Here is a 27,085-nt window from a genome sequence, read left to right on the forward strand (position 1 = left end):
ATGGCGTCGACGTCCTCTTCCACCGGCACCCTTTTTGTGAATGGCCGCATCTTCACTAAAGGCGGCACTGGCCTGGAAGCGCAACCCGAGTTCGCAGATAGCATCTTTGTTCAAGATGGCATCATCAAATCTATAGGCTCAAGAGACGAGCTGTGCGCCAAACATCAGCAAGAGGCAGCCCACACTAAAGACCTCGACGGTAAGACGGTTCTCCCTGGGTTTGTCGATGGGCATATGCACCTCCTTCAGCTCGGCCAGTCACTCCAAAAGGTCAGCCTCGACTATTGTCAGTCACTCGAGGAAATCGTCGAGACGATTCGGTCTTTTGCAAAGGCTAACCCAGACCTGCCGAGGATCCTCGCCATGGGTTGGGCGATAAATTTGACTCCGGACGGCGTGCACGCAAAGACTCTGGATGAAATTGACTCTCGCCCCATCTACGTCGATGCCCTTGATTTACACTCTGTCTGGTGCAATTCGGCCGCGATCGCTGAGCTTGGAGTTGGCGATATGTCCAATCCTGAAGGAGGCGAGATTCACCGCTACGACGATGGCTCACCAACCGGTCTCCTAAGCGAGAATGCCGTCTTTGGCATTGTTGGGCCTTTCCTTACCCAGACCCTCACCAAGAGTCAGCGGATACAGTATATGCTACGCGCATTCGAGGAGTATAGTGCTTCCGGCTATACGGGTGCGGTTGAGATGGCCATGGATGAAGTTGCTTGGGATGCCCTATCCACTCTGTTTTCCGAACGGCCAGCTATCGCCGTACGAATGACGGTTTACTGGCTCATCAAACCTGACACAGAGGCTTCGATACGACGGCAGGTAGATCGCGCTATTGAACTTCATCGCCAGTTCAATAGGGAAACCTCGCCAAACCTCACCGTCACCGGCATCAAACTCATTTGTGATGGCACGATCGATGCCTGTACAGCGTACCTATCTGAACCTTATGCAGTTGCGCCGTCTGCGCCGCCTCTGTGGTCTGATGAAAAGCTCGTTCAAGCTGTACAGCACGCTTCCGAGGCAGGTCTCCAAATTGCCCTGCATGCCATCGGGGATAAAGCCATACACACCGCTATCAATGCCCTCGAAACACATACAAAGCCCGGTGGGCGTCATCGTATCGAACACTTGGAGTTTTCAGCACCGGAAGATGCCAGGCGACTGGGAAGTCTAGGCATCACTGCTTCGATCCAGCCAGTCCACGCAGACCCTATGATTCTAGTCGACTGGCCACGTCTCATTGGCACGCACCGCTGCAAGAGAGCCTTTGCATATAGAGACTTTGCTGATTCTGGAGCCCTTCTTGCTATTGGGAGTGATACTCCCACGGCGCCATGGGATCCTCTACGAAATCTTTATGTGGCGACGACAAGACGATCCGCGCGACAGCCAGAGTGGACGACCACCGTCAACGAGAACTTTCGTCTAGGGCTCTGTGAGGCCGTTACGGCAGCCACTCTTGGTGCAGCAAAGAGCGTGTTTGCAGAAGATCGCGTTGGAAGCTTGGAGGTGGGTAAAGCCGCCGACTTTGCCGTGTTGAACCTGGAATGGGAGGCTGAGAAGTTGCTTGGCGCGTCGGTGGAGGAAACCTGGTTCAACGGGAAACGAGTTTACCAGAAGGCGACCGCGAAGGAATAAGAAATGCTCTCTTATTTACGATCTTCTGGCTCAGTTAACCCATCGAGGGCCGGGCTCCAACTATAATAAAGAACACATTTTCAACACATCATAGCATCATATCCCAATGCTAAGACAGTGGCCTTTTTTTTTTTTTAAACCTTCTGCTGCCTGCAGTCAAAGAGTCATACCTAGCTGCATCGTCATGAGAGGTTAAGCCTCTCATGGGGTATTTAACTGCTCTAACCTCCGTACGAGAAACAAGGCTCTCTTATTTACGTTGAGGGATATAGAATGATCCCAAAGATACGCATTGACTTGGATATGGTAGAAAGCGCTGGCTTGCAAGCTATGCTTAACAATGTAGCCCTTAAATGACCCAGGGCTTTATCATCCTTTACAGATAATGGAGCACACTTGATCGGAAAGTCCATATGAATTGACAAAGTTTGCAAGAGTTGGTCCTGGTGTGCAGACTTGTAGCAATCTGGCGTATTTTTTAATTCATGGGACATCGGTCATCTATTTGGTCCACTTTGCTCACACTACACAGCCCCCGAACAGCTTTCTTCTTGAACTCATTGTACTGCTGTATTTCGTCTTCACAATCAGTCCTTGTCTATCGATTAAATCTGTTATCCCATCAAGGGCTGGGCTTCAACTATTACAAAAACACAATATCAACACTTCATAGCATCATATCCAAATGCTAACACAGTAGCCTCTTCTTTTTCGCCTTTTCTACTGCCTGCAGTAGATCGGTTCTTCTCACCGGGAATGCGTTATTAACCTAATGGCTCCTCGCGGCAGGTTGCCCAGAAGGAGTATGATTATATTCGGAAGTTGTCGTGCGAGGATTGTCGAGGTGGATGTGGAGTCGTAGACGAGATCACCTGTATGCGATATCAATAAAGCACCTTTGAATTGAACTCATGGGCGATGTACTACAAGATTAGGGAGAGGATCTTCACTTGGTGAGCAAGGGGAGTATCGGATAGAATCGATTTAATCAATGTCAACAGTTGTCACGGAAGATTTAGCGCCCTCCAGACGGTCCTACTATTCCCTATTATCAAGCAGCAGGTCGATCTTCACACTTGGGATAGAGAGGCGACGTTTGATAGAGACCAAGGCCTCTAATACAGCCCCGCAACGACCACACCAGCTACCACGCCAACCATACCAATCGAACCTGTCTGTCGAGAACCCGGAGAGTCCTCCTCAGTAGTGGTTGCCTCGCTCTGTGCGCCGGTTCCTGTGCTTGTTTCCTCGGTATGTGTGCTGGTTTCTTCGCTCTCAGTTGCACTTCTGCCCCCTTGAGTACTCTTGCTCGTAGTTTCTGTCTTATCCTTGTCCTTGTCATCATCTTCGGTGATTGCCGCAGCAAGCTTGCTGCACACATTCGTTCCAACAGGCACAATATCCCCCACCAGATTTTCCTTGCTGCATGCAGTCCAAATCTCCCTAAACCCTGGAATGTTCTCGCTCTGCCAGCTCGTCCAACTCGACGCCCACTCTGAGAAGAGCTCGGCTGTAGAGCCAGTGACGACGGGGAGTTGACAGGGGTTTTGAGTGTTGTGATACTCCCCGATGGCAAAGGAGACAGCGATTTCAGAGATGGCCTCGCCTGGCGCGGGTGCGCCGGTCATCTTGGCTGTGACAGACGACAACACCCGTTGGCATGGGGTTTGGTAGGGCGATATGGGGCCTGAGGGGCGCTCCGAGGTGGTTGAAGTTTGTGCAGCGGCCTGCAAGAGGCCATTGGCAATGATCAACAAGATTTGAGTGATGTACATGGTGGGTTTGCAGAAGTGAGATAGACGATGAGTTTGACGATATCTTCAATGGGCAAATGTCTCGGGTTTTATCTAACGCTGGGCCCTCATTGCCCCTCAATCATCACTTGGTATCGTGTAGAGTCAAGGCGGAGGCCTCGTGTTCAATATCACCGTCAGCACAAAGACTCGTCAATCGGGCAAAATCATGCGCCCAGCATTGTGATAATGTTACCAATATTTCCTAACAGGTCGAGACTCTTTCATTGTGTACCCAGTAGACCCTTGGCGTGGAGGCGCAGCAATCTTGACGTGCATTGCTAAGCCCCATTCTCGGCTGAAAAGAGACCCGACACCTCACGATGATTCGATTGATAAGGGTCCATGTATCTCCTGACTTTCTGATGCGCTGGACAATATCTTGCCTGATTGAGGGGAAGGGAGGCTGTGCTTGGAAAAGGCTGCCGACGAGCATCTCGACGCATGATTTATACTGATTATGGTAATCACCGAGAAGGAGAGAACAAGGCTAATGATTTTAGATCATGTGTAAATGACACTTGCAAAAAATTTCCAAAGACAAGGTGCTTGATGCTTCCCAGTTGGTGAAGGGAAGCGTGGACCCTGCTCTTGACACGAATAGCCAAGACGCAAGGTGATATCAGTGGAGTCCGTTGGCTAGGACTGCCCTGTCAGCGGTAAGGGCAAGCCTGAGCTAAATTGGACGTCCATCGAGTTGATCCAACATGGAATTGCCGATAGATGGCTCATTCCAAATCATAGTGGCGCACTTCGTCGTTGAAAGTCGGTGAAACAATGTTTGAGTTGCAGCCAAGCCTGGGGCGAAGTAAGGTCTCGCTGGGCTTCAATAACACTCTTTGAACACATAATCCATTAAGAATACGGTATCGGTGATATTACACGTAATCCAGAACGCAAAGAGTGACTTTTCACGCTGTTTTGGGGGTGTGGATAGAGTTTCGCCATTTGCAGATATTGTCAACTCAATGCAAAGTTCACTGAAGGTAAAAACCCTTCTCTGCCACCACAAGTTGACCCCAACCAACCTTCTACAGGTATTAAGCCGACCTAGAGCCTCTAGAAGTGTCCAGTACCGATAGGTACTTCGCAGCACACAGAGGAATACTTCTTTGTCGTTGTAGGTAGCCGACAGAGGAACCTTTCGACCGTGAATCTAGACCTCATCTAGATACAACGTCGAAAATTACGAGAGAGAGAGTTTCCTGCAGCATTTAATGTGAGTGCCCCCCAGAGCCTCCTGAAATTTTGCTTGACCAACCCGTCCCTAACGTGCCATCGAGACACCTCACCTCCACGCCTCGTTTTCAGATACTTACAACTCAGAAATCGACAAATCACACATTATGCATTTCCAAACTCTTCTTCCGGCAATGCTTGCCCTGACAAGTGCAACCATGACCCTCGCCAGTCCATGCCACAAGAAGGACAGAAAGGACAAGCTTGAACCATTCAGTCTCCCTGGCGACTGTGGCGAAGATGCCTGGTGGGACTCTGAGAGGCTCGAATGCCACTGCAAAGGAAAGGGCGCCATCTGGAACGCAAGGAAGAAGCGGTGTGACTGCATCAATCCCGATACCGAATGGATCAAGGGCATGTCGACGTGCAAATGTCGCAGTCGTCAGAAGGACCTGAACAAGAAGGGTGAATGCGTATGCATCACCGACCCCATGTCGCTTTGGTTCCAGGACTTTGGACGGTTGAATGATTGTCCGGTGAGCGACCCTGCATTCTTTCAACGTGAGAGATGGCATCGAGTTGTGGATTTTATCTTGCCGACGAACGGTGACGGGAAAAGAATAAAAGCTAACATGGAAGCAGAAGCCTCAATATGACCCGAACAGACTTTATTACGACTTCACTTCCAGTATGAGTTGACAGCTGAATTCTTGTTACCACAGCTAACGTCCTTCCCAGAGCCGGCACCATGGGCAAAAAAGCAGGAGGAGGGAAAAGACTGATCTCCATAGTCCTGTTAGCCCTCTTACCAGAGCGGACCTCATGACAAACTCATGTGCAAAAAAGGCACGTGGCGTTGATGAATCTTTAAACCATCTGGATAGAGCCTTACTGAGGTCTGGTTATATTGTCGTAATACTTAAAAACAATTAGAACTTTCTGGTCACCTTCTTCCTTGTCCTCGATTTCATTGCCATCGTCCCCACCAACAAGAACAAATCCGTCTACCTTTGGGATGCGGGACTTTGGACAGCGTGCGTGGAGTCGAGGGACGTCATGAGGAAGCACTTCAAAATGCACCAGTGGGATATGAGACGGTGTCAGGGCGAAGCGATGCCTGTCATTGAACCTGCTCAATTGAAGCGCGAGCTAAGCCAAGGAAGAGACTTCGGCTACCCAGCCAAGACGACGGCTCGGCGAGGGCATGAGGACTGGCAACTCATGGTCCAGCCAATCATGGACATGTTTTGTTTTGTTTCAAGACCAAAGACTGGCAATTTGCTCGAAGTTGGCTACAGTGGTCGGAATTCTTTGTCGACATGCCATTTACGACATTCTTATTTGGCCACGTACCGTTTAGGAACATGGCCCTCGAGTTTGACCCGAGTTGGAACCTCGATTTTCCTCAAAACATATCCGACTTGGTCGAGGAATCTTCGGCCAGAGGCTATATCGCAGATGCCATGTTTACTTTGGCCCATGATCATCGGGCTTTTAAATCTATGTACCTCGAGGTCTGGCTTATTGATCATGACGCTTTCTGGTCCTCAGAAAAGGGCAGAGACTATAATCCGGTCTTTTACGATTACGAACAGGATTTCGTGGAGGTTAGGCCGGGACAGGTGGAGTTCCCTGGGTACGAAAATACGGCCGCGTACTTTCTTGACCTCCTCTATAGCCTTGGTGATGATGCATTTGCAGAAACTTCAGGGGATCCATCATGGATTCGCTCTGGGGGTTGGACGAAGGGTCACATCAAGATTCTTGCTTGTCCAGGGAAGCAACGGAATAGGGACGATGTTTGGGGATAGAAAGATTAGAATGAATGAAGTTAACGGGGTTGCATGTTAATTCTGCATGATATCTGTTGTACGAGATTTGCATAGTGGGTAGGGTGGTTGACCTCGGTGCCTGACCCTATGAAGCTGTCAGACTTGCTTACGTCTCAGTCACTAACGAGCACCGGTATTCATTGATATGTGTAAAAGCTCAGAATTAGAAATTTGTCACTAAGTAGCGTCGTGTGGTCAAAGTCGACCAGATACCCAACTGAATTGGCCATCGGAGTTTCGATCTGAGTTTGTCAATGCAAGACAGAGTCACGATAGTCACAAACACTCACTCGACCGTTGTCATCGAGGCAAACCCCGACTCCGCCTCAAAGTCAGAAATCCCTGTGAACAATCTGGATGAAATAGAACTCAGATCTGAGGGCGATGTCTTGTCGATGGCGTGCCCTCAGAGCTCTCAGTCCCTGTCAACAAGTCCGGCTCTCAACAGCTGATTGGCTTCCGTAGCTCAGTTGGTTAGAGCGTCGTACTAATACTTCATCCGAGTGTCACGTGATGCGAAGGTCTCAGGTTCAAGCCCTGGCGGGAGCATTGCTCTCATACGCCCATCAGCTTTCCTTTTGCATTTTTTGCGATTTTTTTTTAATGTTGTTTAGGTCCTGAATGATGCTGTTGGTGTCGTAGTGTTTTTTGGTGGATTGCTGAGTGCATCTTGCTGACGTGATTCAGTTGGCAAGCCCACGTGACCTTGCTTGAGCAAGTCAGACAGGTCATCAGCTTGGGAAGGAAGGAAGCCACACTCCACATAAGCTCCTCCAGATGACATTTGGACCTCTCGGGGCGGATTTATATGTTCTCAATAAATCTTTTGCCGGTAGTTTGACTTGTGACCTGCTTTCTCACTCAGTCAACATTCACGGACTTAGCAGCTGCCAAGCATCCAACAAGCGGCACGTGACGGACAACTTAATCACGATTCATCGTTTGAAACATCTCCTTTTTCAGAGCATATACCATTTCCCTTAGGCTAAATGTACAATAATGATTGAGAGGCTCCTTGCAGTCAACAAGCGATGAAAAACAGCTGATCTGGGTTCTGACCACTACAGGTTAGCTGACCACTGTGCTCGGCTTTGCCGAAGTGTCAAAGGGAGCGTTACCCTACACAACGAGAGGCCAGGACCAACGCTGGAGCAACTACCCTGGCCTCAACATTGTCAAGTTGCTTCCTGATTTGGATGAGCGAGCAAAAGTTGTTAACGAGCTGAATATGGGCCGCGAAGTGGGCTATTGCGACCTCCTGGTGTCGCCACCCGTGGACCTAGCCTTTGTAATTAGACACTTGAGGCGATGTAAGAGACGCAATTGATTCCTCCTTCCAAGCAATTGTGGACTTTCTCACTTACACACGTCCTCTCATGCCCTGGAATCCACAGGTCAACCTTTGACTGCAACTTGGCCGACACCCTGCCACATACGACCATACCTACTGGAGAATTCGGGATCCCGTCCGCTCTCCCATAGACAAGCCAGTAAGGGGCAGATTAGTAGTTGGGTCGGTGACGACCAGCGAATCCCTGCTGTTGTATGTTTTTTTGCTGTTTCTTTTTGCGGATTGTGGGCGCTAGTCCTTTGTTGACCCATCGCGAAGTGGGCGATGTTGGTCGCAATTGTGGGCTTGGGACGTGACGATTTCTTTGGCTGATGGAGATTGGAAACTTCAGTTGCGTTCTTTGTTGTAGACCCCATGCATATGAACATGCCTAGGCGAGGTTGGATTGTTGAAGGGCTAGCTCTTCACTCTCAAGTTACAGTGCCAAGATTCTGCGGGCTGGTTCTTCTTGACATTGTGAACTATTTGAGGGAACAAATTACGCGTCTTTTCACTGATTTAAACTTGGCCTTCCTCTTTGTGAGGTAGAATATTCGACCATGCATGAGCACCAACACAATCCGAACACACTCTTTGTCTCATCAGCAAAAACGCTACTGTTCTAAAACATGTCAGTGAACAGAAACCGTTACTAACTCCCTACCTAGGTCTGGGCTTAGTATATAATTATTGCACATCTTGACTTACTACGCACCTACTTTCCAACACTGTCTTATCAACCACTCAATTCTTCTCTGATAACCTTGAACACCACGCATCAGCCTCCTCGCGCATTTTCCCGATCGAGATGATTGAATTTGATGAAAGATGGAATACACCTCGTCGAACACCTCATCCGAACGCCAACACCAACACCAACACCAAAAACGACGCCAATGACATCAATTTCGATGAGACGTGGGCTCACATGGACACATCTGCCGTCGTAGACAACGCCGCTGTCATGAAGAACGCTACCGGCACTGAAGAGAATACTGACCTCACCGACCGGTGCCTGCCAGTGACCAATGGCGAGTTGCAGTATTGGGATAAGAGTGGATGCCCTTGTCCCACGGGAACTATGCCAGAGGTGATCAAACAATGGCTCAAGGACGAGTGCCGGGATACACGCAAGAAGGATGAATGGATCAAGTGGCTGATGGAGGCCCCGTTGGACCCCAGCCAGTTTGACGGCGCTTCTATGACACCTTACAGCGACATTGCATCTCCGGAAGGGTTAAAGTCGGCTGTTGAACGGTCCCTTGATGATCTGAATCAAATGTATGCTGACATGGAAAGGTCCAAGTCAGAGAGGGACAGAAAGCTGGACGAGGCACTGCAGTTGGACTTTAACTATCGATCGGCCAAAAGAGACGTTGAGTGGTACGCCATGGTCATCATGAAGTCCCTTGAGAAGGATGGCGAGACTTGAGTACAGGTGTCATTAACGCCGCGACACGCTTAGCTAGAACTTGCGTTGAAGAGATGCCATGCGAAGTACATATCTAGAGTTGATCGCTTATAGTAGCATAATTGCGATTTTCTTGTTAAAAAAAAGTGTCATTCACGCGTCTTGGGGAAGTAATATTACCAAGTTCAAAACATATTAAACATGGATAGCAGATGCGCGAATTCTATATCCCCTGTATTCCCTATTAATCATCAAAGGTTATGAGTGTCACCCTATCTAATTATAGCCCACCCGGATGATGTTCATAACTATCCGTATATATCTCCTTATCTTTTTTCTAACAGCGAGCATCGATTTGTCCAATAGGCTTGCTAATTGTACATACTCTGGCTTCCTAGCTCTAACACTACCTTCACTTACATCCAATGGTGGGCCCCTAGGGCTTGATAGCCTGGGAAAATGCTTGTGTTTCAATGTCAGATCTGCGGGGAGAAAACTCCGCTGGGTAGGTTGTTGACTGACTTTCCAACTACAGCGAGGGTCGCATGCGACTTCACGGACCAACCTCCTGAGGCTGTGCTCGGATCCTTATTTTGATCATGCGGTCTCACTTACTACAAGACGCATTTTCTTCAAAGCCTTTTTGGCACTTGACGACATGGCATCACTTCTTGAAACCCCCAGAACCGGTTCTGGGGCCTCCACAAAGGCAAACCACGCCCTAGAACAGTCAGCTTCTAGTGAAATTGACTATTAGCCTTGCTTTCTGACAATGTGTTATATATACCTAGTGACCTATTTTTAAGTCAAATTCCTGAATAGCTAATTACTCCCACCCCAGCGCACTCACTGTGTCCCATACAGCACATGCCTTGATCCTCACATTCCTGGTGAGGAAGCCCCTTCTTTCAAGCCCGGCGCTCAGGTCGCCCAAAGGGATCCCCAAGGAATCTCCCGGTTGTGCGCTCCCGTCCAACATGCCATGCTCCGAAGTCTGGGTTGCCCATAGTTCGAAGAGCTCCGGCAGAACCTCGAGACCTTCTTTCTTTAATAATCCTATGTGATGGATCATTGAGGCAACGCACTGAACAGTGAAAGAACCTCTCGAGAAGCCAACGAGCATGATTTCGTCCTCGGTATCGGCGTTGTAGTTGTGACAGAGGAAGCTGTATGCTGCCCGTATCTTGTCTGAGATGCCTGGAACATGAATGGTCAGAAGTCGCAAATATAAATGGCCAGAGATCAAATACCTCGACCGGTGGCGCTGTCAAACGAGTTACTGAGCCTATCAGTCCCATTGCCTACCCCGTTGTCGTAGTAGACAAGCTGAAGGCATCCCAGGGTGTCGTAATGATCAACGCATCTCGCAAGTCTCGATCCGTTTGTCAATGGCTGACTGCTGTTGATTCTATCATTCCGGGTTCCGTCGCAACAGACAAACAAACGCTTCTTCCCGGCTGGTGCTGTGGCTTTGGAGAGTCTTGAGCGCTGGTAGAGGCCTCAGTCGATTCTTTAGGGGACAAGAATCGTCCAGAGCGAGAAGTCCCTCCCGGTTGCTCATTCAAACTGAGCCCTCCACAGGGCTACAGCTTTTCTGAGCCATGAAAGATTCGATAAGGGACACAACGATCTGCCGTGGCTTTGGATACTCAGCTTCCTCATGAGGAGCAGGACCTCGAGATATAGGGGCCAGTTTGGGCGCCTGGCTGCGCCCCTCATGAGATGAAGTAAAAGATCCACCAGGCCCATATGCCAAGAGGAGGCTCCCGGTGGCGAGCTGTCGCCTGTCACCAATGACTAGCAATGTGGTTGTGATAAAAGTGCAAGCTGAAAGCAATGTGGCGTTCGACGTAACCACGGGGGCCGCAACTACAACCAAGGCGGCTGTTATGATTAGCCAGCGTGAGTCAATACGGCCGCCCAAGGCCGTCTTGTGGTAAGCGCACAGGTTCAGCTGACATGGAGTATCGGGATTACAACACGAGGCTGCATCTTTCTGGCCTTTTATTGGTACTGTGTTAAAGCCATATTGTTTCATTTTACTCCTTGGCCAACGACAACCTGGCCCTAAGTAGCAAAGCGTGGTAAAAGGCGAGTATCCAACTGTGCCTACCATGTTTATTTTCATGGAAGGGTGCCCTTGAATTATAATAAGAGGCGGATGATACTTGAAAATGTTGTTGCTTTTTGCCCAAGCTCGGGAAGTTTAAGGAAGAGCCAATTTTACAGCCAGAACCAAAGCAGGCTGCGAGTCCAAACGTTGACGTAGATTTCGGCGAGGAGCTGCTGTGCGACTCCCTCGGCTCGAGCGACGAAAACTGGCTGTCCAGCTCCTGTCCGCCTTTATAGTGTGATTGGTGAAAGATGGCTGGGAAAACAGGGGAGGGTCTCATTTTCGGCGTGCTTGCAGTTCGGCGAAGCAGGCTTGGGCGTTGGCATGCATGGTTGGCTAGAGAGAAGCCTCAGAGGCATTTCTGCGGTGAGCACAGCACTGTCTCCAATGCGACCGGATTGACTTGGAAATAAGGCTCTGATATTCTCAAAGTTGACACTCTTCTCCTTGATCTCTCACCCAGTCCACCTCACCTCGAACTCCGGAATCCTTCGCCCGCGTTTGGCGGCAGCTCGGCCTACGGTGATAAGAGCTTGACCGTCGAAATAGAACTGCATTAGGACGTATTCTAGTTTTACATATGCGTTAATAAGACAGGCTTTACATAGTATGGCTTGGCCCCCAACACCTGATTTGGCAATATACTTGACTATTGACGTGACCAAATGTAGCGCCGTATCGGCATAGATCTTTCATCCCTGGCTTCTGTTTAGGCTGGTGTTCTTCATGCCAACCCACGGAGAGGGGCTCATGAACCACAAGCGGCCGCAGTGGTGAGCCCCATTCAAGGCTTGATCAGGTTGAAGGCCTTCGCTGACTTGGGTTAATCCCCACGCCAAGTCGATACTGCAAGTCCGTACTGACTGAGGTTAGGTAGATTTATAAATCGAGAGTCTTTGTCGTACAAGAAGTCTGCCCTTCAAATCTGTTGATACTCTTTGGAAGTGCTTGACACTTGAGCCCCAATTTGTCGTCGATAAACCGAAGAATATACCTTAGAACCTCCCGTGAACCCCATACACCTTTCACTACACCCCCATATATGGCTACCACTAATATCTTCGGTTTCGCCTTTTGTTTCGCTTCCGGAGTAGAACGGAGATGACGAACGCGATGACGACGGAGCAACTACGGACGAATGCCACTCCCGAGCTTACCAGTTATTATCGACTATGTCCTATTATACTTCTGTGGTACGGCTGAGAAGGCTTTCTCGCAGCTTCTTTGACTTGTGCCCACCTTCATCTACGGATTGAAGCGCTTGCAAACCACACCCAACAATAACCCCCGTGTGGCCCTTAGCCTTGCGTCTGTTTCTGGGTCAGTAATCTAATTGTGGATCAAGTCTTTCTTTCACGGCACGCGGTATATCAATGGAAGTGTTATTGTGCTTCCAAACGGCAAAATTCCGTTCCAACACGGCTTCCCATGACGCCAGTGACAACCCCAGTGGGCATACGGCGACCCAGGACGCAAAAATATCCGTCGCCTCTGCGAAACGCTTCAGGAATCCTCCGATGGTGGTTGTTTGGTTCACCGAGCTCTCACAGTCGCGCGGTCGTCGTAGTCTCCAAGACTTATGCCACTGATATTACCGCACATGCTACCGCACAGGGAATGACCATTCACATTGACACGTGGGATGGCCGACAGTGTGAAGGAGGTCACGTCGCTTGATTGGTATGGCCAGCCGAGCGTGATGGTAAGACCATCAAAGTCGGGAACAGCCTGTTCAGTCTAGACGACAAGCCGAGGGAGATGGTCCGGTACGGAGACAGCTTTGGAGAGGATCTACAGCTGTTTTGTGCCATCAAACATGTCGAGTTTCTAGACAGTGAAAACGAACTATCGTTCTAGGTTGCCACAGCTGGGTACTGCACGCGATAGCCATGGGCGGACTTGGGTTTTTGCTGGATGGCTATCCATTCATCTATTTCAACATAACCTGGAAATTGCTGCTGTGGTCAGACCCTGAACTTGCTCAATCACATCCGTTTACGTGCATAGGCCTCTCGTCAACTTCTACTGTTCAATACCTATACAGCCAATAATCAAGTGTCCGAGCGCGTAATTATAAGGACCAACATAATCTTGTTAATTTCTTACCTCCTACACTGTCAGAGAAGCCGACCGATCCGTCTAATACCACCAACCGAATTTGCGGCGGGTAGAGGATCAGCCCGACTCCAGGAACTGCAACGGCTCGGCAGCTCATTATCCGGCGCTAGCGGTAATGATGAGATCAAAATAGGCATTTCTATCAATAGGGCTGCACTGCTAGGCGGCCGCCTGCAACCACAGGCTCGCTGAAACGGCCCAGTACAACCCAAACCGGCCTGTCGGCATCTCAACGACACCCAAAGGTCATAGCCCACCGCAAATGTCAGAACCTTGACAGCAAAATACGAGGCAAAAGGGGCGGAGCAATGGAGGATTACGAGAGGCGCTATGGCAGAGTCTCTAGCGTTAATGAACCGTCAAGGCAATGATTGGTGCCCGCAAGCCGCGGCGTGTTGACCACACGACGGCAGCCAGCCACGATCATCAGGGCATGCGAGCGAGCGTTACGATACGGCATCCCCAAGGTTAGAAACACCTATATATATTAACTGGCGCCTGTGCATCGGTGCCGGTGAAGCTTTGCCAAGACTACTATCATAGTCAACGGACGTATTCTCAGATCGTCAACATGCAATTCACGAGCCTCAGCGTCGCTCTCTTCGCCCTGCTTGCTGTAGGGGCATCTGCCACAACTCACAGGGTTGAGGTTGGCAAGGGTGGGCTCAAATACACCCCGGATACCATTAGTGCTGCCAAGGGAGACATCATCGAGTTTCATTTTGACTCCATGCACTCGGTTGTTGCCGGCGACTTCAACAAGCCATGTACTCCAGTTACCAGTGGAGGATTCTATTCTGGTGATCTTCCTGCGAGTGGAAACGTAAGCCTCCATTCTTTCACAACTGCGTCGACTCCAGCATTATTTGTTCCACGGCTAATCTTTCCCTCGCAAGTCATTTTTCTCAATCACTGTCAACAACACTGATCCCATCTTCTTCTACTGCGGCATTGAAGGCCATTGCCAGGCCGGAATGGCAGGTGTTATCAACCAGGGCTCTGACACGCTCAAAGAGTATCAGAGCGCTGCAGCAAAGACTGACAAGAGCACCAGCCCAAAGGCTGCGTTTGGTGGCACCCTCAGCAGCAAATCCAACACCGGGGCCGCATCTACCACGACGACCACCGCCTCTGAGTCGTCAAGCACCGCCTCTGAGTCGTCAAGCACCGCCTCTGAGTCGTCAAGCACCGGGTCCGCATCTACCACGAAAACCACCGCCTCTGAGTCGTCAAGCACCAGGACCTCGACTCCGTCGGGCTCAGCTGCAGCCTCCGCAAGCAGTGTCCCGGCGGCCGCTCCACAGGTCACTGGCCCAATCGTCTGCGTATCGCTCTTCGCTCTGATTTTTGGTGCTATGCTGGCATTTTGAGGGGTTTTGGGAGGAAGTCAGATTCGGCACCAAAGAGTTGGATGAAGGAGTGGATCATGCAGCTGTCTTCTGGCTTAGTTATCCTATCAAGGGCAGGGCTTCAACTATATCAAGACACACAATATCAACACATCATAGCATCATATCCCAATTCTAACACAGTGGCCTCTTTTTTGGTCTTTCTATTTCCTGCAGTAGAAGACTCGTTCCATCTAAGCTATAGATACAAGAGCCCCTATCTCAAAGCAAAATGTCGAAGGGATTATCAAGGTTATCCAGCAAGTCCTTATTAATTTTAGCTCCCTCCATCGAGGCTCCTCTCTCCAATAGCAGCTCCACCTTATCTTTATCCCCATCCTCATACGCAATTCTGAGAGGGGTCCGCCCCTGCTCATCCTGCTGCTCTATGCGGGCACCTGCGTCGGCGGCGAGTAAAAGGTGTGCCATCACACGTCCCGCAAGTACACCAGATACTGCAGTTAGGAGAGAGGTATCATCATTTGCACTGCAACCTCCTTCCAAGAGATATTTGAGGATATTTGCGCAGCTATGCCACACTGCATACCATACCAGACCTTTTCCGTTGCATGTTTGCTCCAGGTCGGCACCCATTTCCAGAAACAAAAAGGCAAGATCTTCAAATCCCGCTTCCATCGCTAACATCACTGGAGTCTAACCGTCAGAGGCCCTGAAGACTGGATTAGCGCCCACCTGGAGGAGAAGCTTTCCTGGAGAAGGGCTTCCGTACAATATCGCTTTTTCTAGTGCATATGTTCCTCTGTACTCCTGGGGGGAGCCGTCAAGTACTCCGTTCTCGAGGAGTAGTCGTACAAGGTCGTCATCTTGGTCGTAACAGCCCGCTGCCGCGCAAAGTGCTAGCGATCCACACTACTCACCGAATGTGACATGTACATCAGCTCCAGCCTCGATGAGAATCTTGGCAATCGCGTAATCCCCTTTCCCAGAGGCTGCATTCAATGGTGTTTGTCGTATTTCTTTCCACCTGACCGGGTTTGGGTGGACGCCATGTTTCAAAAGTAGTTTGACAATCTCGACATGACCTGTTCCGGCGGCGAAGGCGAGTGATGTGGTGAAACGAGCACCAGGGAGCCATTCGTTTAAACTGTTCAGATCGGCTCCGCCCTGTATTGTCTTTTCCAAGACTGAGCAGCATCCTTTACCGATGCTAAGAAAGAGCGCTTTGTCGCTGCCCCCTCTTACATCAAACCTGTAGAGACACCGATCGAGAATCTGATACAGGAGACGGCTTGTGCGGCTGAGGGCACTTAGGTCAGCGCCAGAGTCAACATTGTCGGCAATGGATTCGATGAGTTTGATCGGGAGGGTTTCAAGAGACATTGAGTTTCCAGGTTGTTGGTCAGAAATTGAAATGATCGATCCAAGTTGGAGTGTCAGAGCAGACAGTCAATCAACAGTGGTATGGATCTGGATCCACGTGACTCTTTGGAAGCAGCGATCCTGTTGCCTAATATTCGTTCTATTTGAGACAATCAAGCCTGGCATTGACTGTGGTTTATGCTCCTATTTTGTGCTTTTTATCCTTACCCTTGGTTACTCTTGATGAATTCTACCAACTCTGAGTTGATACCAGAGACGATAAATTGCTGCCTCAGGCATCACCGCCCCGAGCCACAAGTTGACGTCTCCCTGCTTTTATGAAACTCATTCCTAGCAAAACCCCATCCTCACAGAATGGACGCACAACGCATCACCGACATCTATCCCTCCCAAGGGAGGTGCGCATTCAACGTCGAGTTTCAGCACGGGGAATTCCGGGTTTGTTGGACCGGAAGCTGGCTCAAGCCACCAAGCCTCGATGAGTTCCCCAGCTTGACGGAGCAGACTGGGGTGACTATTGAGCAAATCTTGCATAGTTCAGCCGTCGATGCCATATGGTCTCGCTCTCGAGCAATCGCTCACGGCGCAAGCTCGCACATCTGATTACTTGCTGATAGCTTGGACGGCTTCCCCATCTGCAAAGTCGCCATCGATAACCGGCAGCGACAAATGATTGCGGACGAATTCTCTCTTCTCCGGCATCTAGCGACAAGACGGCCAAAAGCACGGGTTGTACGAACATCGGCTGAGCCGCTTCAGGACGAGGATGGCATTTTCGGCTTCAGAATGATAAAGCTAAAGCCCATAGCCCATGACGAGGTGTCGGGATACTACCATGACATGTTGGAGGTGCTTCGTCATGTCCACGACGCAGGTGTTGTTCACTACGATCTTTCATGGACAAACATCATGCTGGATCAAGATGGTCAATTCACATTGATAGACTTTGGCCACGCAGGGTTATCTGAAGCAGATATCCCGCTTCACAAGCGGAGGAAATCGACCCGAGACCGCCACCAAAAGCATCTCGCTTCGTGTGATCTTGAAGTCCTCAAGATTTGCAGCGGTATGAAAAAACCTTGCAACATGGTGATATCGAGTAATTATTAACCATAATAAATTTCGTCACGTTTGGAGAATCCGACCACGCCAGTCTTCAGACGAGCCAACACAGACCACTGCATTCGCAGTAGGACAATGGGAAAACCTCACGGGGAAAATACCACAGCCATGGTCCGTCTGTCCCTCAACCGATTCAAACGCGCAGAGGTTTCTACGCAGTTTAGCTCATTGTCCCCAACAGCGTATGGGCAAGCTCACATGCTGGGTGGCGCACTCGTAGCAGTTACCTGACGAGAAGTAACGAGAAGTACTTTTGCTTCTTTACCACGCCAGAGCACTTCTTCATGTTGGTACACTTGTCCTCGTCGACCACGGGCTCACACCCGCAGAGGAACTTGTGTGTCCATTGAATACACATAGGATAATTATGCATAATATTCACAACGACCATTCTTTTCAGGTAGGCAAGCACTCCTATTATGTCCTCTCTATTCTCAGTCCCTCATCAATCCGCCATTTAGTCTACCAACAATTACCTCTCCTTAGCCGTATAGTACGGAGACCCAAGACGGTTATAAACCTTGAACTCCCGTGGCTTGACAAACATGGGTTCCGTGGCAGCAAAGTACTCTTTGTAATAATCTTTGGGGATCTGGACCTAGAGGAGATGTTAGCAAGCAACAGGTAATAGAGACAAGACTCTTGTCAAACATTTAATAGCCAATCAGTTGTCTGGCTCCTAAAAATATGTTAACGATACGATGTGTCATCAAAGACGGGTACTTACCAGTTCTCAACCCAGTGAAGCGTGCCTGGGTCTTCAGGCGACTGGTAAACTTCAAAAAAGGTGCATTCTGGCTCTGCGACTACCTTGTCATAGACCGGCTTGAAGTGCTCCAAAAACTTGGATACGTTCTCAGGGTCGACGTAGACGGTGACGTGAAGGCTAATACCTCGGTTGGATGTCATGTTGCATGGATTGAAAGAGTTGCTCGACGACTGTAAGGAGTGCGTGCGCTCTCTCAAATACTTGAGAAATCAATCAGCCCCCAAGCACATGCAAGTCTTTTCGGTTAACGCCATGGTGATTGATCATCAGGTTCCATTATTAAGCGTAAGAATCAAAACCACCATTCCTCCTCGGGAACTTCCTATCAATATTCTCTACTCGTTATTGGCTAAACATTTAAAGATTTTACCAGCGATGAACCTAATAATAGGAGGCCATCTTCTTGTTGACGGACTTGGCTGACAGGTAGCCACGTCAAAACAAGGTCTCCGGACTTGGCGGAGCTGAAGGATCGCACGGAGTCGCACGGAGTTCCATGGAGTACCACCTCAGGCTTACTTGGTCATATCTCGGAGTTTTCCTCCAAACTCCGATCCAATTAACCATCATGCATCGGTGAGCCAAGCCCCTGGATTTGAGGTCTGCTGACGCATTTAGCCGCATCCTACCACGAGATCTATAAGTGGCTCACAGGGACTTCACAACAGGGCAAATCATGATCTGGGGACCAGTATGGTGGCTTATTAATCACAAATTACAGCTAAATCTTAGGCGCAGCATCATCCACTTTCTAACCGATATGGGAAGATAACCAGTTGCCAGTATGTCGAATCCGCCGGGAGTATCCATGGGTACCGCTCTCTCCTGCGATGTCTGCACCAATGATCCCATTCCGAGCTTCTAAATTGCTTTTCCATTATGAGTCTTGACTCTTTGCAGGCTGTCCACAGTCCGCCATCGATCAAGTACGTTGACACATTGCTTTCACTGCAATTGACGTCGATGCTGTGAAAGTATCGGTCCCGTGAAGGTTCGGCAAGGCGATGTTCGGGATAAGCACGAAAGAAAGACACAAGGTTCCGGGTTCCAGTGTGATTTTCCTCGCGAGTGTTGTAAATCCGAAAGATGTGTACGCCTGGTTGCGAGTTCCGAATAGCGAACTTCCAGATCTGGTCTCTCAGTTCTCTGGGCAGCTCGCGAAACCGATTGAATGTGGCCGCCATGACTGACGATATGGGCAAAAGTGTGAATTATGAAGATTAGTGACGTATTTAGGGATTAGAACGGATATCAATACCTGGTTCTAATAAGCTCCAGAGAAACTTCATCATCTGAGTCACGGTTAGACTTTTCGGTTGCAGAAAGACTCGCTGGTGTATCAATTAACACTTGACATGAAGAGAGTTAAACATTATAGTTAGTTGCAAGGTCTACAAGAAAGAGCAGTCAATATCAGGCGTCATCGAGTCAAGTGCAGATGCCGAAAGAGGCTGGTGGTTTCAAGATATGTCCCAATGGTAAACCAGGGCGGTAGTCGGGCCTGCGTTGAGCGATATGAGCAATTATTAGGGCTGAAGGACATATGTTATGAATGAACCATGTCAAAGAGTATAAGGCGAGCCAGGAGTCTTCACATTGTGGCGCGTAACCACTACTCAGCGTTAAAATGCCTTGCCATGTCACTTGGGAAATAGAGGTTGGGTCTCGGTAGACTGTACTTTGCCTGAGCTGGAAGAGCTGATATGCAGCTAGAAGTTCAGCTCGCAGTCAACACCCCTCCTTCATTATTTTCAACCAGTCAAGGAGCTGAATCACTCAGCCTAGCCCCTCCCCCAAATAGTCGTGGCCCGGCTTGTTAGGCTCAGCCACCGCCTCGTTAGATATGCCAAGGCAGCATTTCCAACAGTGGTTCGCGTCGAGAATGTCTTGAAAAACGGGAACGGCCTTTCTTATTCAATCCTTGACGCTATGACACGACATACCATTTGCAGCCCAACAATAAAACTATCATCCAAGTTCACAGTCGCGTCCAAACTTTTGCCACTTGTGATGGACTGCCATGGCCATTCACCTTCTGGGTCCAGCTGCAGCCCGCTGGCGACAACGGTTGGTGGAGATGTGTGTTGTCCCGGCTTGTGATGATGTGGATTGCATGTTGATATCAATAGGCCTCGGATCCGAGACAAAACCTTGGCATACCATCAGTTAACGATGGCAACGATGATCTAACAAGACTATCTCTTCCATCAAGTCATTATTTCCGACGAAGTTCAACCTCGCATACGCAGGATCCTCTTCAACGCGGTTCAGGACGCGATGGCGGCGAGGCCTCCTCCGACCTAAGCTCGACATTGTTCAAGTCGGCACCCACTGCAGCAATAGAACAAATACTTTCTAAAACCAGATGGCAGGGTACCTTGTCTGGCTGGTACCTGGAGATCTTCTGGTCAATAGTTAGCTTTGGTTGTTTCGTCGCACTAGTCATTGTCCTGAACAAATTCAACGGCCAGCCTCTACCCAAGTGGCCGCTCGGACTGACTATCAACACTATCATTGCTTTACTGGCTACCATTAGCCGTACAGGATTCATCATACCGATATGCGAAAGTATTTCGCAGTTGAAATGGCTATGGTATCAAGAGGAGAGACCGTTGGCTGACTTGCAGGCTTTTGACGAGGCTAGCCGAGGGGCTTGGGGAACCCTCAAACTGCTCGTTGTAATGCAAACTAAGGCTTGGTAAGTCTTTTGGTCCTATAAAATTTATTCTCAATGGTTTAATTCCTGAATCAACTGACAGTGTAGGATCCTGGCGGTGTTGCCCGCCCTTGTTATGACTACCTCTGTGCTCACATCAACGCTGACTCAGTCAGTAGTGACATATCCAACCCGGCTTGAATCGCTGCAGGGCCTCCCAGATGCCAATCTTCTTCGAGCCACCGAGTTCTTTTCTAGTAGCGACGATCAGTTCTGGGAAGGTGAGGGTACAAACTCGAAAGGCCAACAGCAGCTAACATCCAGATTATCAGAGTTCTTCACTGAAAGAATTTCCGGCGAGATATATACAGGGCTCAACTATCCCATCGATGACGAAATTGACATCAGCCAACCTTTTTGCGCCACTAACGAGTGTCGCTGGCCAATGTTCAACACACTGGAGATCTGCACCAAAGCATGGCACGTCACAGATCAGCTGAACTTTGAGATGAAGGACGGAAGAATGGTCAACATTTCTTTGCCGAATGGCATTTTCCTCGACGCAGAGCCACAGCGGACGTCTCGAACAGATTTCATCTGGCTCTCTAGTGGCCACGGCCCCATCTCCCACGAAGCTAATTCATCTAAACTAAGTGACACCACGCTCACGAATCTCTTGGTATTTTATTTCTCGGGCAGCACACCCCCTGCCGTGGTTGAGGTTCTCTTTCACCTATGCGTGAACAGATACAACGTAACGATGAGCCAAAACGTCGTATCACAGAAACGGGTTGGTTCGTCAGCGCAGGCAGTCCTCGGTCCTGTCAAAGTCAAGCTCCTCGGGGATCAGCTTATCAACACTACTTACATCCTCCCACCTGACGACAGCAAGGAGAAATTCCCGATCGGCGGTAAAGGTCGGTCTATAATGAGCCAGGCCCTCGCGGCGGTGCTGAATGGCACGTACAACGGATACGGTGGTGGAGATGGCTTGGCAGCGCCAGCGACCCGATTTGCATATTCGCTTAAAAATGCCCTCTTGGAGAGTCGAATTGGACTGCCAAACGGGGTGCCAGATCCGGTCATGGGGGTGGTGGCAAATGTGTCGCGCAACATTGCGGCCAGTCTTTCAAGGGGGTAAGTGAATCGAAAAACGAGGGTATCGCCATTTAATTAACCGGCTTCTATATAGAATCGCTATAAATAATGAATACAGAGAGTAAGTACAGCCAAAAAGGAACTTTCTTCCTGCCTACTGATCTACTCTTGTCATATAGGGGGGCGGAAACTTATGGCAGACTCAAAGGCGAGAACCTAGGCCCCGTCACATTCGTCAAGGTTAGATGGTCATGGCTACTACTTCTGGGCACCCAAATTCTTTTAACAGTCATTTTTGTCACTGCCGTTATCATAAAAACAGCTCATTCACGCTTGGGGGTGACAAAGTCATCACTCCTACCGGTCTTGTTTGCCATTAACTCAGAGGAACGAGCGTCAGTCGAAGACAGCACAGAGGGCAATTATCATGAAGAGTTTAAGAAAATAGCTGACGGAGCTACGGAAGTGGTTGGAAAGCTCAGCACGGGGCTCAAGAGGCGTGGCTGGGTTTTGAAGGGGCCCGAGGACGAGATCTGATAGGAGAGATCAGGTGAGAGGTCACACTGTCTGTGTATCTATGAAGCACCACACAAGGACAAGCTTTTGCTACAGATTATCAAAACAAGACACAGCTGCCATATCAAGACAGAAATCGAGCACAATGAAACATGTTCTTTAGGAGAAGTCACGCTCGCCGCAATATTGTCTTGATTGGGTGCAATACGAGTGCACAATGGAAGCATCTGGAAGCACACATTATGGGCTAGTACCCAGAGCTTAAGGCCGCCTGGGCGAGAGGGTTGCAGTCTATTCGGGCAGTTTCTGAATATTCATCCCCGAAATGCTGCCTAGATCAAACCTATTATGCAGCTCTACAGAAGAGCGCCTTACCTTTCCACATTAACGTTAGTATCCTCCTCGATGACATGCGCTGGCGTTCAGGAGGCAGCTTATGTTTGTAGCAAACCTCGACGTCAGAAGCCAAGAGAAGCCAAGTAATTGCCAATTTTCTCGGGTCTAAGGATATGCGAGCCAAATTAGCAACCAGGGCAAACTGCCTTTGACTTCAACTTGTTGAGCGTTATTATGTAACAAGCACGAGAGGGTAGTAACGGCGATCGAACGATCAGCCCTAGGCGCCCTTCATCTCACATGACAGTGTTAGGGCAGAGCCAAGACAGACACCATAGAGATTAGAGAAGCGCGACAAGAGGGCAGGGTTATCGCAGTAGGATGCAAGATCGCGGCGGTCGAGCAATGATGGCAGGCGGGGACGGCGGATACGATAGCCACAGCTTCAATGCATATGCACCATCGGCTGAATCCTCGGTGATGATGGAAGAGGCAGACGTGGCTCAGCCTTAAATGCACTGTCGAGGTCAAAGCTCCAACTGTCCGCGTCTCCGCCGCGACAGTTGCAGTGGCGCAAACGCTAGAAAGCCACTATTTGGGCTTTCGTCTTCAGTCTCGAGAGACGTGATACGGGAGATTGGGCACGTGGCTCCGTTCTTTCGAAGAAGCTGGCCCTGGATGACACTGGTGCCCAGCTGACTACTGATGCCGTCAGTCTTGAGAGAATGGTTTATCCGTGGCTTTGAATCGAAGGTCAATGTCCGTGGGTCACGACGATTCCAAAGCGAGGGTGGTGTCGCGTCAATCAGCCTCATGACCCCGCGCGATGCGAGGATGCCTCCTTCACACCATCTCAACAGCCTGGAACCCGGGTCCTTGTCAATCCGGGTGTCGTGATAGGATGCAACAACTTGTCACCGCATTTGTTTCTCAACGGCGCTCAAAGTCTAGAACCCGCGTCAGGCCAGACTGGTCCTGGTGCAGAAGGCCAAACGCACTGATCTACAGCGGGAGCACCAACGTGATTTGCCGAGTTCCTGTCCTCGCACACGAAACTTTCCACGACCTGCCCAAACCAAGACTTGAGAGAGTTGTGGCTGCTGTCACTGGGCAGGTCTTTATTGGGCTGCCCAGAGAAAGGTTGCAGTGCTTCGTGCGTCTTGGCTCTGCTGATGCTTGGCATTACCAAGTGGCTAAAAGGAAGCAATTCGCTTTGGGGGTTTGCTTGTGAATCTCGTCGCTTACCCCGGAAAAGAGAGCTGTTATGCCCCGCCGCTAGTCGGGTCGTCCGCAGGCCATATGACAGACTGTTTGCAACACTATGAGGGAATATCTTGGGTAAACATCTCATTATCACACATGGTCGGTATACGCCCTGTCTCACTCTCTAATACGGCACCAAGATGCACTTTGCTCACATCTCTCAGTGCATTTCATGAGGATCATCAGCTCCCCAACAAGGTGGTTGTTCACACGGGCCTTTGCTTCATGGCTCCCATCTTCTCGCAGACTTTACCTGGTTCATCACCCAGGGCGATCAACGAGGCCGTGGTAGCGAGGGCCGTGAGAGACATGACCGAGGTGGATTCGGCGACCGGCACAGACGCCATCGTCGTCGCCGTATTCCTCGGCATCGCCCTCTACAACTTCATCGAGCTCAACTTTATCATCCTCGCGACGTTCAAGCGAAAAGGCGGTCTCTACTTTTGGAGTTTCGTCGTGGCAACATGGGGCATACCGCCTTATTCTATCGGGTTTCTTCTCAAGAATTTTCTGCCCAACACCAACAGCTACATTTACGTCACGCTGATCGTGGTGGGATGGTGGCCTTTGGTGACGGGGCAGTCCATGGTGCTGTACTCACGGTTACATCTCGTTTTGCGGAAGCCAGCCTGGTTAAAAGCGGTCCTGATTATGATCATTGTCAATGCAGTCATTTGCTACGTTCCAACAACCGTCATGGTCTACGGCGCCAATTCTTCAAACCCGGGTCCTTTCATCACGCCATACTCCATATACGAGAAGATTCAGGTCACCATCTTCTTCATCCAGGAGATGATTATATCTGGACTTTACATCTATTCGACGATGAAAATATTACGCATCGATGCCGTCACAGGGAGGAATGAATCTCGCGATGTGATGCGGCATCTCATCGCAGTGAGCGTTATCGTCGTCATTCTGGACATCACCATCCTCGCTTTCGAATACGCCAACCTCTACTACCTACAAACAAGTTACAAAGCTCTTGCCTACAGCGTCAAGCTAAAGATCGAGTTCAGCATCCTCAACCGGTTGATAGTCGTCACCCAAGGTCGCAAGTGCAGTTCATGCCTCCAGAGCACGGAATGCAGCGGTGGAATGCACAGCAGTCGAAGGCAGAGCGATGGGGGGAGACCTTTTCAGCCTCGACATGGATCACGGTCTATAGTAAGACCAGGTTTTGGTTATAGAGATGATAGTGGACACATCGACCGCCCTGGAGACAAAGATGATACTCATGCGTGAGACTCGGGCAGCGGGGCTCCACATTATGGATTATTAGCATCATGTCTGTTTTAATTAATACAGGAGGATCAAGATGTCGGAACACACTCCACGCGAATGCGCATGTCGTCCAAGGCAGTCAAAGCAGAGACTTTCAGTAATATATAGACCTTGCACCGATTGTCTTAACTTTTGAAACGTCCCTGGAAGAAGCCGGCCCTGTCCTGAGCTACGTCTTGATACACAGACATGCACGAGCAGGAACCACGAAAGACTGGAAATCGCCAGCCGAGGTCAGACAGGAGGATCCAGGAACGGAGACCGAGAGACAAGCCACCCGATGGCGACGATGCCATCATCCCGGGGGAGCGGGGCTAGCTCCCCTCACGTCTCAACGTCATCTCGACATCACGTCGTAAACCCTCTTCCGTTGACGTCGAAAGAAGCACCTCCTCACGAAAGGCAGACCCTTCTCTTTCTTCTCTTCCTTGAAATCTCTATAGCATTTCCCTGGCTCTTTACAGGAAAGTTGAACTATTAATCAACAAGATGTCTATGCACCGAGCATCCCTCAGCGTGGTCCGCACCTGCATCCGGCCCGGCCTCGGAGCGGCCCCACTTCGCCGATTCCAGGTCCGGCAGCAATCCACCGTTAGCAGCGACGGCGACATCGGTGGCCTTGGGGGCCAGCAGGCGCCACCACCCGGCCGCGGTGGCCGGGACTTTATCAAGCAGAACTGGTACTGTCTTGCTTCCAATGGAAATGCCATGTACTGACTGATCACCCAGGGTTCGTCTCGGAGGTGCCGCCCTGATCATTGCGATCGGCGTGTCGTACATGTCCTCTCCACCAAAGAAGACCGAGTCGAGAGATGTCAAGGCTGCCAATTCCACCGAGATTGGCATGCAGCCGCCGGCCAAATAAAGGTCCATGACCGGAGTGGTCGTGGACCGGGAGTGAGGGGACGTGAACGAGACGAATGGTGGCAATGACGCTTGCCATATGACGATCGCTGGTATATCATCGTCTACAATAACGGATGGTTAAAAGTCTCGTTCTTTGGGTTTTAATAATTGGGAGGATAATAAAGGCCCGGCTCTATCCTATGTAGGTAATCAGACTGCTGAAATTGCAAACGTCTGCGTATGGATACTCGCTTTCTGCTCTCTTTTCTCGTGGCCAATATCGACGGATGGCACGTTCGCAAGGTGCCTCCAGCTCAGTAGCCACCCATCTCACAGACCTTGCTGTCTATACCTTTCCGGTATTCCGGGTTTTCCTCAGTCCGTTCTACGTCAGGGTTATGTGCATCCACCAGGACCATCGGTGAACAGGTTAACCGACATCCGTCCCATCTACGACGTAGTAATCAGGGGTAATTCCACAGAGACAGGGAAGGGTGACATGTTGAAAAACGCTCAGAGGTTATTATTGGTGGACCAATTTGACGCAGCGATCTGCGAAAACAGATCGTCGTCGAGGGCTTTATTGCCGGCGTGGAAGAATAATCCCCGTCGTTTGGATGCAACACGGGTGTTGCAACTCCTTCTCGAAAGGTCTCCTCGGTCACTGCGGTGTGCCGCCACTTCTGTTCGGCATATATGATCCAGTTATGCTTAAATTAAGCATCGGAATAAACATCCAGACAAAGACCCTGTCAGACGTCGCACCAAGCTTGGACTCCGTGTTTCAGTTCATCAACTTCAAACCAGCAAGGCCCGTCATTGGAGGAACTCAAGAGAGATCTCCAATAGCATTAGAAGCTGCGTAAGCTCTGTGTTTCGTTCAGATCGATGTGGATCGGAGTTTTTGGCGTTTCCTGGACAAACGCCGTGATCGGCGACGGAATGGAGGTGAAGGATCGGAACCCCGTAAGGAGCCTGTGGGAACATAATAGGGGTGACATATTGAGAGACCGACTGGATATAAATATCCAAGAGAACATGCG

At 49.9% G+C, this 27,085-nt stretch overlaps 7 protein-coding genes across 7 annotated transcripts; 5 read left to right on the top strand and 2 right to left on the bottom strand.

Moving 5' to 3' along the window:
• Nucleotides 1-1,647, top strand: NCS57_00483000 (Amidohydro-3 domain-containing protein; the record flags this gene model as incomplete). Its single annotated transcript, XM_053054777.1, has 1 exon — nucleotides 1-1,647. One exon carries the CDS (start codon nucleotides 1-3, stop codon nucleotides 1,645-1,647), a length of 1,647 nt encoding a protein of 548 aa, XP_052916937.1.
• A 1,115-nt stretch (nucleotides 1,648-2,762) lies between these two features.
• NCS57_00483100 (uncharacterized protein) lies at nucleotides 2,763-3,422 on the bottom strand (the record flags this gene model as incomplete). Its single annotated transcript, XM_053054778.1, has 1 exon — nucleotides 2,763-3,422. The coding sequence occupies one exon, from the start codon at nucleotides 3,420-3,422 to the stop codon at nucleotides 2,763-2,765; it is 660 nt and encodes a 219-aa protein (XP_052916938.1).
• A 5,167-nt stretch (nucleotides 3,423-8,589) lies between these two features.
• On the top strand, nucleotides 8,590-9,213 carry NCS57_00483200 (uncharacterized protein; the record flags this gene model as incomplete). Its single annotated transcript, XM_053054779.1, has 1 exon — nucleotides 8,590-9,213. One exon carries the CDS (start codon nucleotides 8,590-8,592, stop codon nucleotides 9,211-9,213), a length of 624 nt encoding a protein of 207 aa, XP_052916939.1.
• Nucleotides 9,214-13,994: 4,781 nt separating this feature from the next.
• Nucleotides 13,995-14,793, top strand: NCS57_00483300 (uncharacterized protein; the record flags this gene model as incomplete). Its single annotated transcript, XM_053054780.1, has 2 exons — nucleotides 13,995-14,246; nucleotides 14,320-14,793. 2 exons carry the CDS (start codon nucleotides 13,995-13,997, stop codon nucleotides 14,791-14,793), a joined length of 726 nt encoding a protein of 241 aa, XP_052916940.1.
• Nucleotides 14,794-17,746: 2,953 nt separating this feature from the next.
• On the bottom strand, nucleotides 17,747-18,183 carry NCS57_00483400 (ABM domain-containing protein; the record flags this gene model as incomplete). Its single annotated transcript, XM_053054781.1, has 3 exons — nucleotides 17,747-17,872; nucleotides 17,926-17,953; nucleotides 18,002-18,183. The coding sequence occupies 3 exons, from the start codon at nucleotides 18,181-18,183 to the stop codon at nucleotides 17,747-17,749; spliced, it is 336 nt and encodes a 111-aa protein (XP_052916941.1).
• Nucleotides 18,184-24,008: 5,825 nt separating this feature from the next.
• Nucleotides 24,009-25,157, top strand: NCS57_00483500 (uncharacterized protein; the record flags this gene model as incomplete). The annotated part of the gene is made up of 1 exon (XM_053054782.1): nucleotides 24,009-25,157. One exon carries the CDS (start codon nucleotides 24,009-24,011, stop codon nucleotides 25,155-25,157), a length of 1,149 nt encoding a protein of 382 aa, XP_052916942.1.
• A 471-nt stretch (nucleotides 25,158-25,628) lies between these two features.
• NCS57_00483600 (uncharacterized protein) lies at nucleotides 25,629-26,061 on the top strand (the record flags this gene model as incomplete). The annotated part of the gene is made up of 2 exons (XM_053054783.1): nucleotides 25,629-25,876; nucleotides 25,926-26,061. The coding sequence occupies exons 1-2, from the start codon at nucleotides 25,686-25,688 to the stop codon at nucleotides 26,059-26,061; spliced, it is 327 nt and encodes a 108-aa protein (XP_052916943.1). The 5' UTR covers nucleotides 25,629-25,685.
• Nucleotides 26,062-27,085: the final 1,024 nt, after the last annotated feature.

This window comes from Fusarium keratoplasticum, chromosome 3 (assembly GCF_025433545.1).
Source record: "Fusarium keratoplasticum isolate Fu6.1 chromosome 3, whole genome shotgun sequence".
Classification (NCBI taxonomy): Eukaryota; Fungi; Ascomycota; class Sordariomycetes; order Hypocreales; family Nectriaceae; genus Fusarium; species Fusarium keratoplasticum.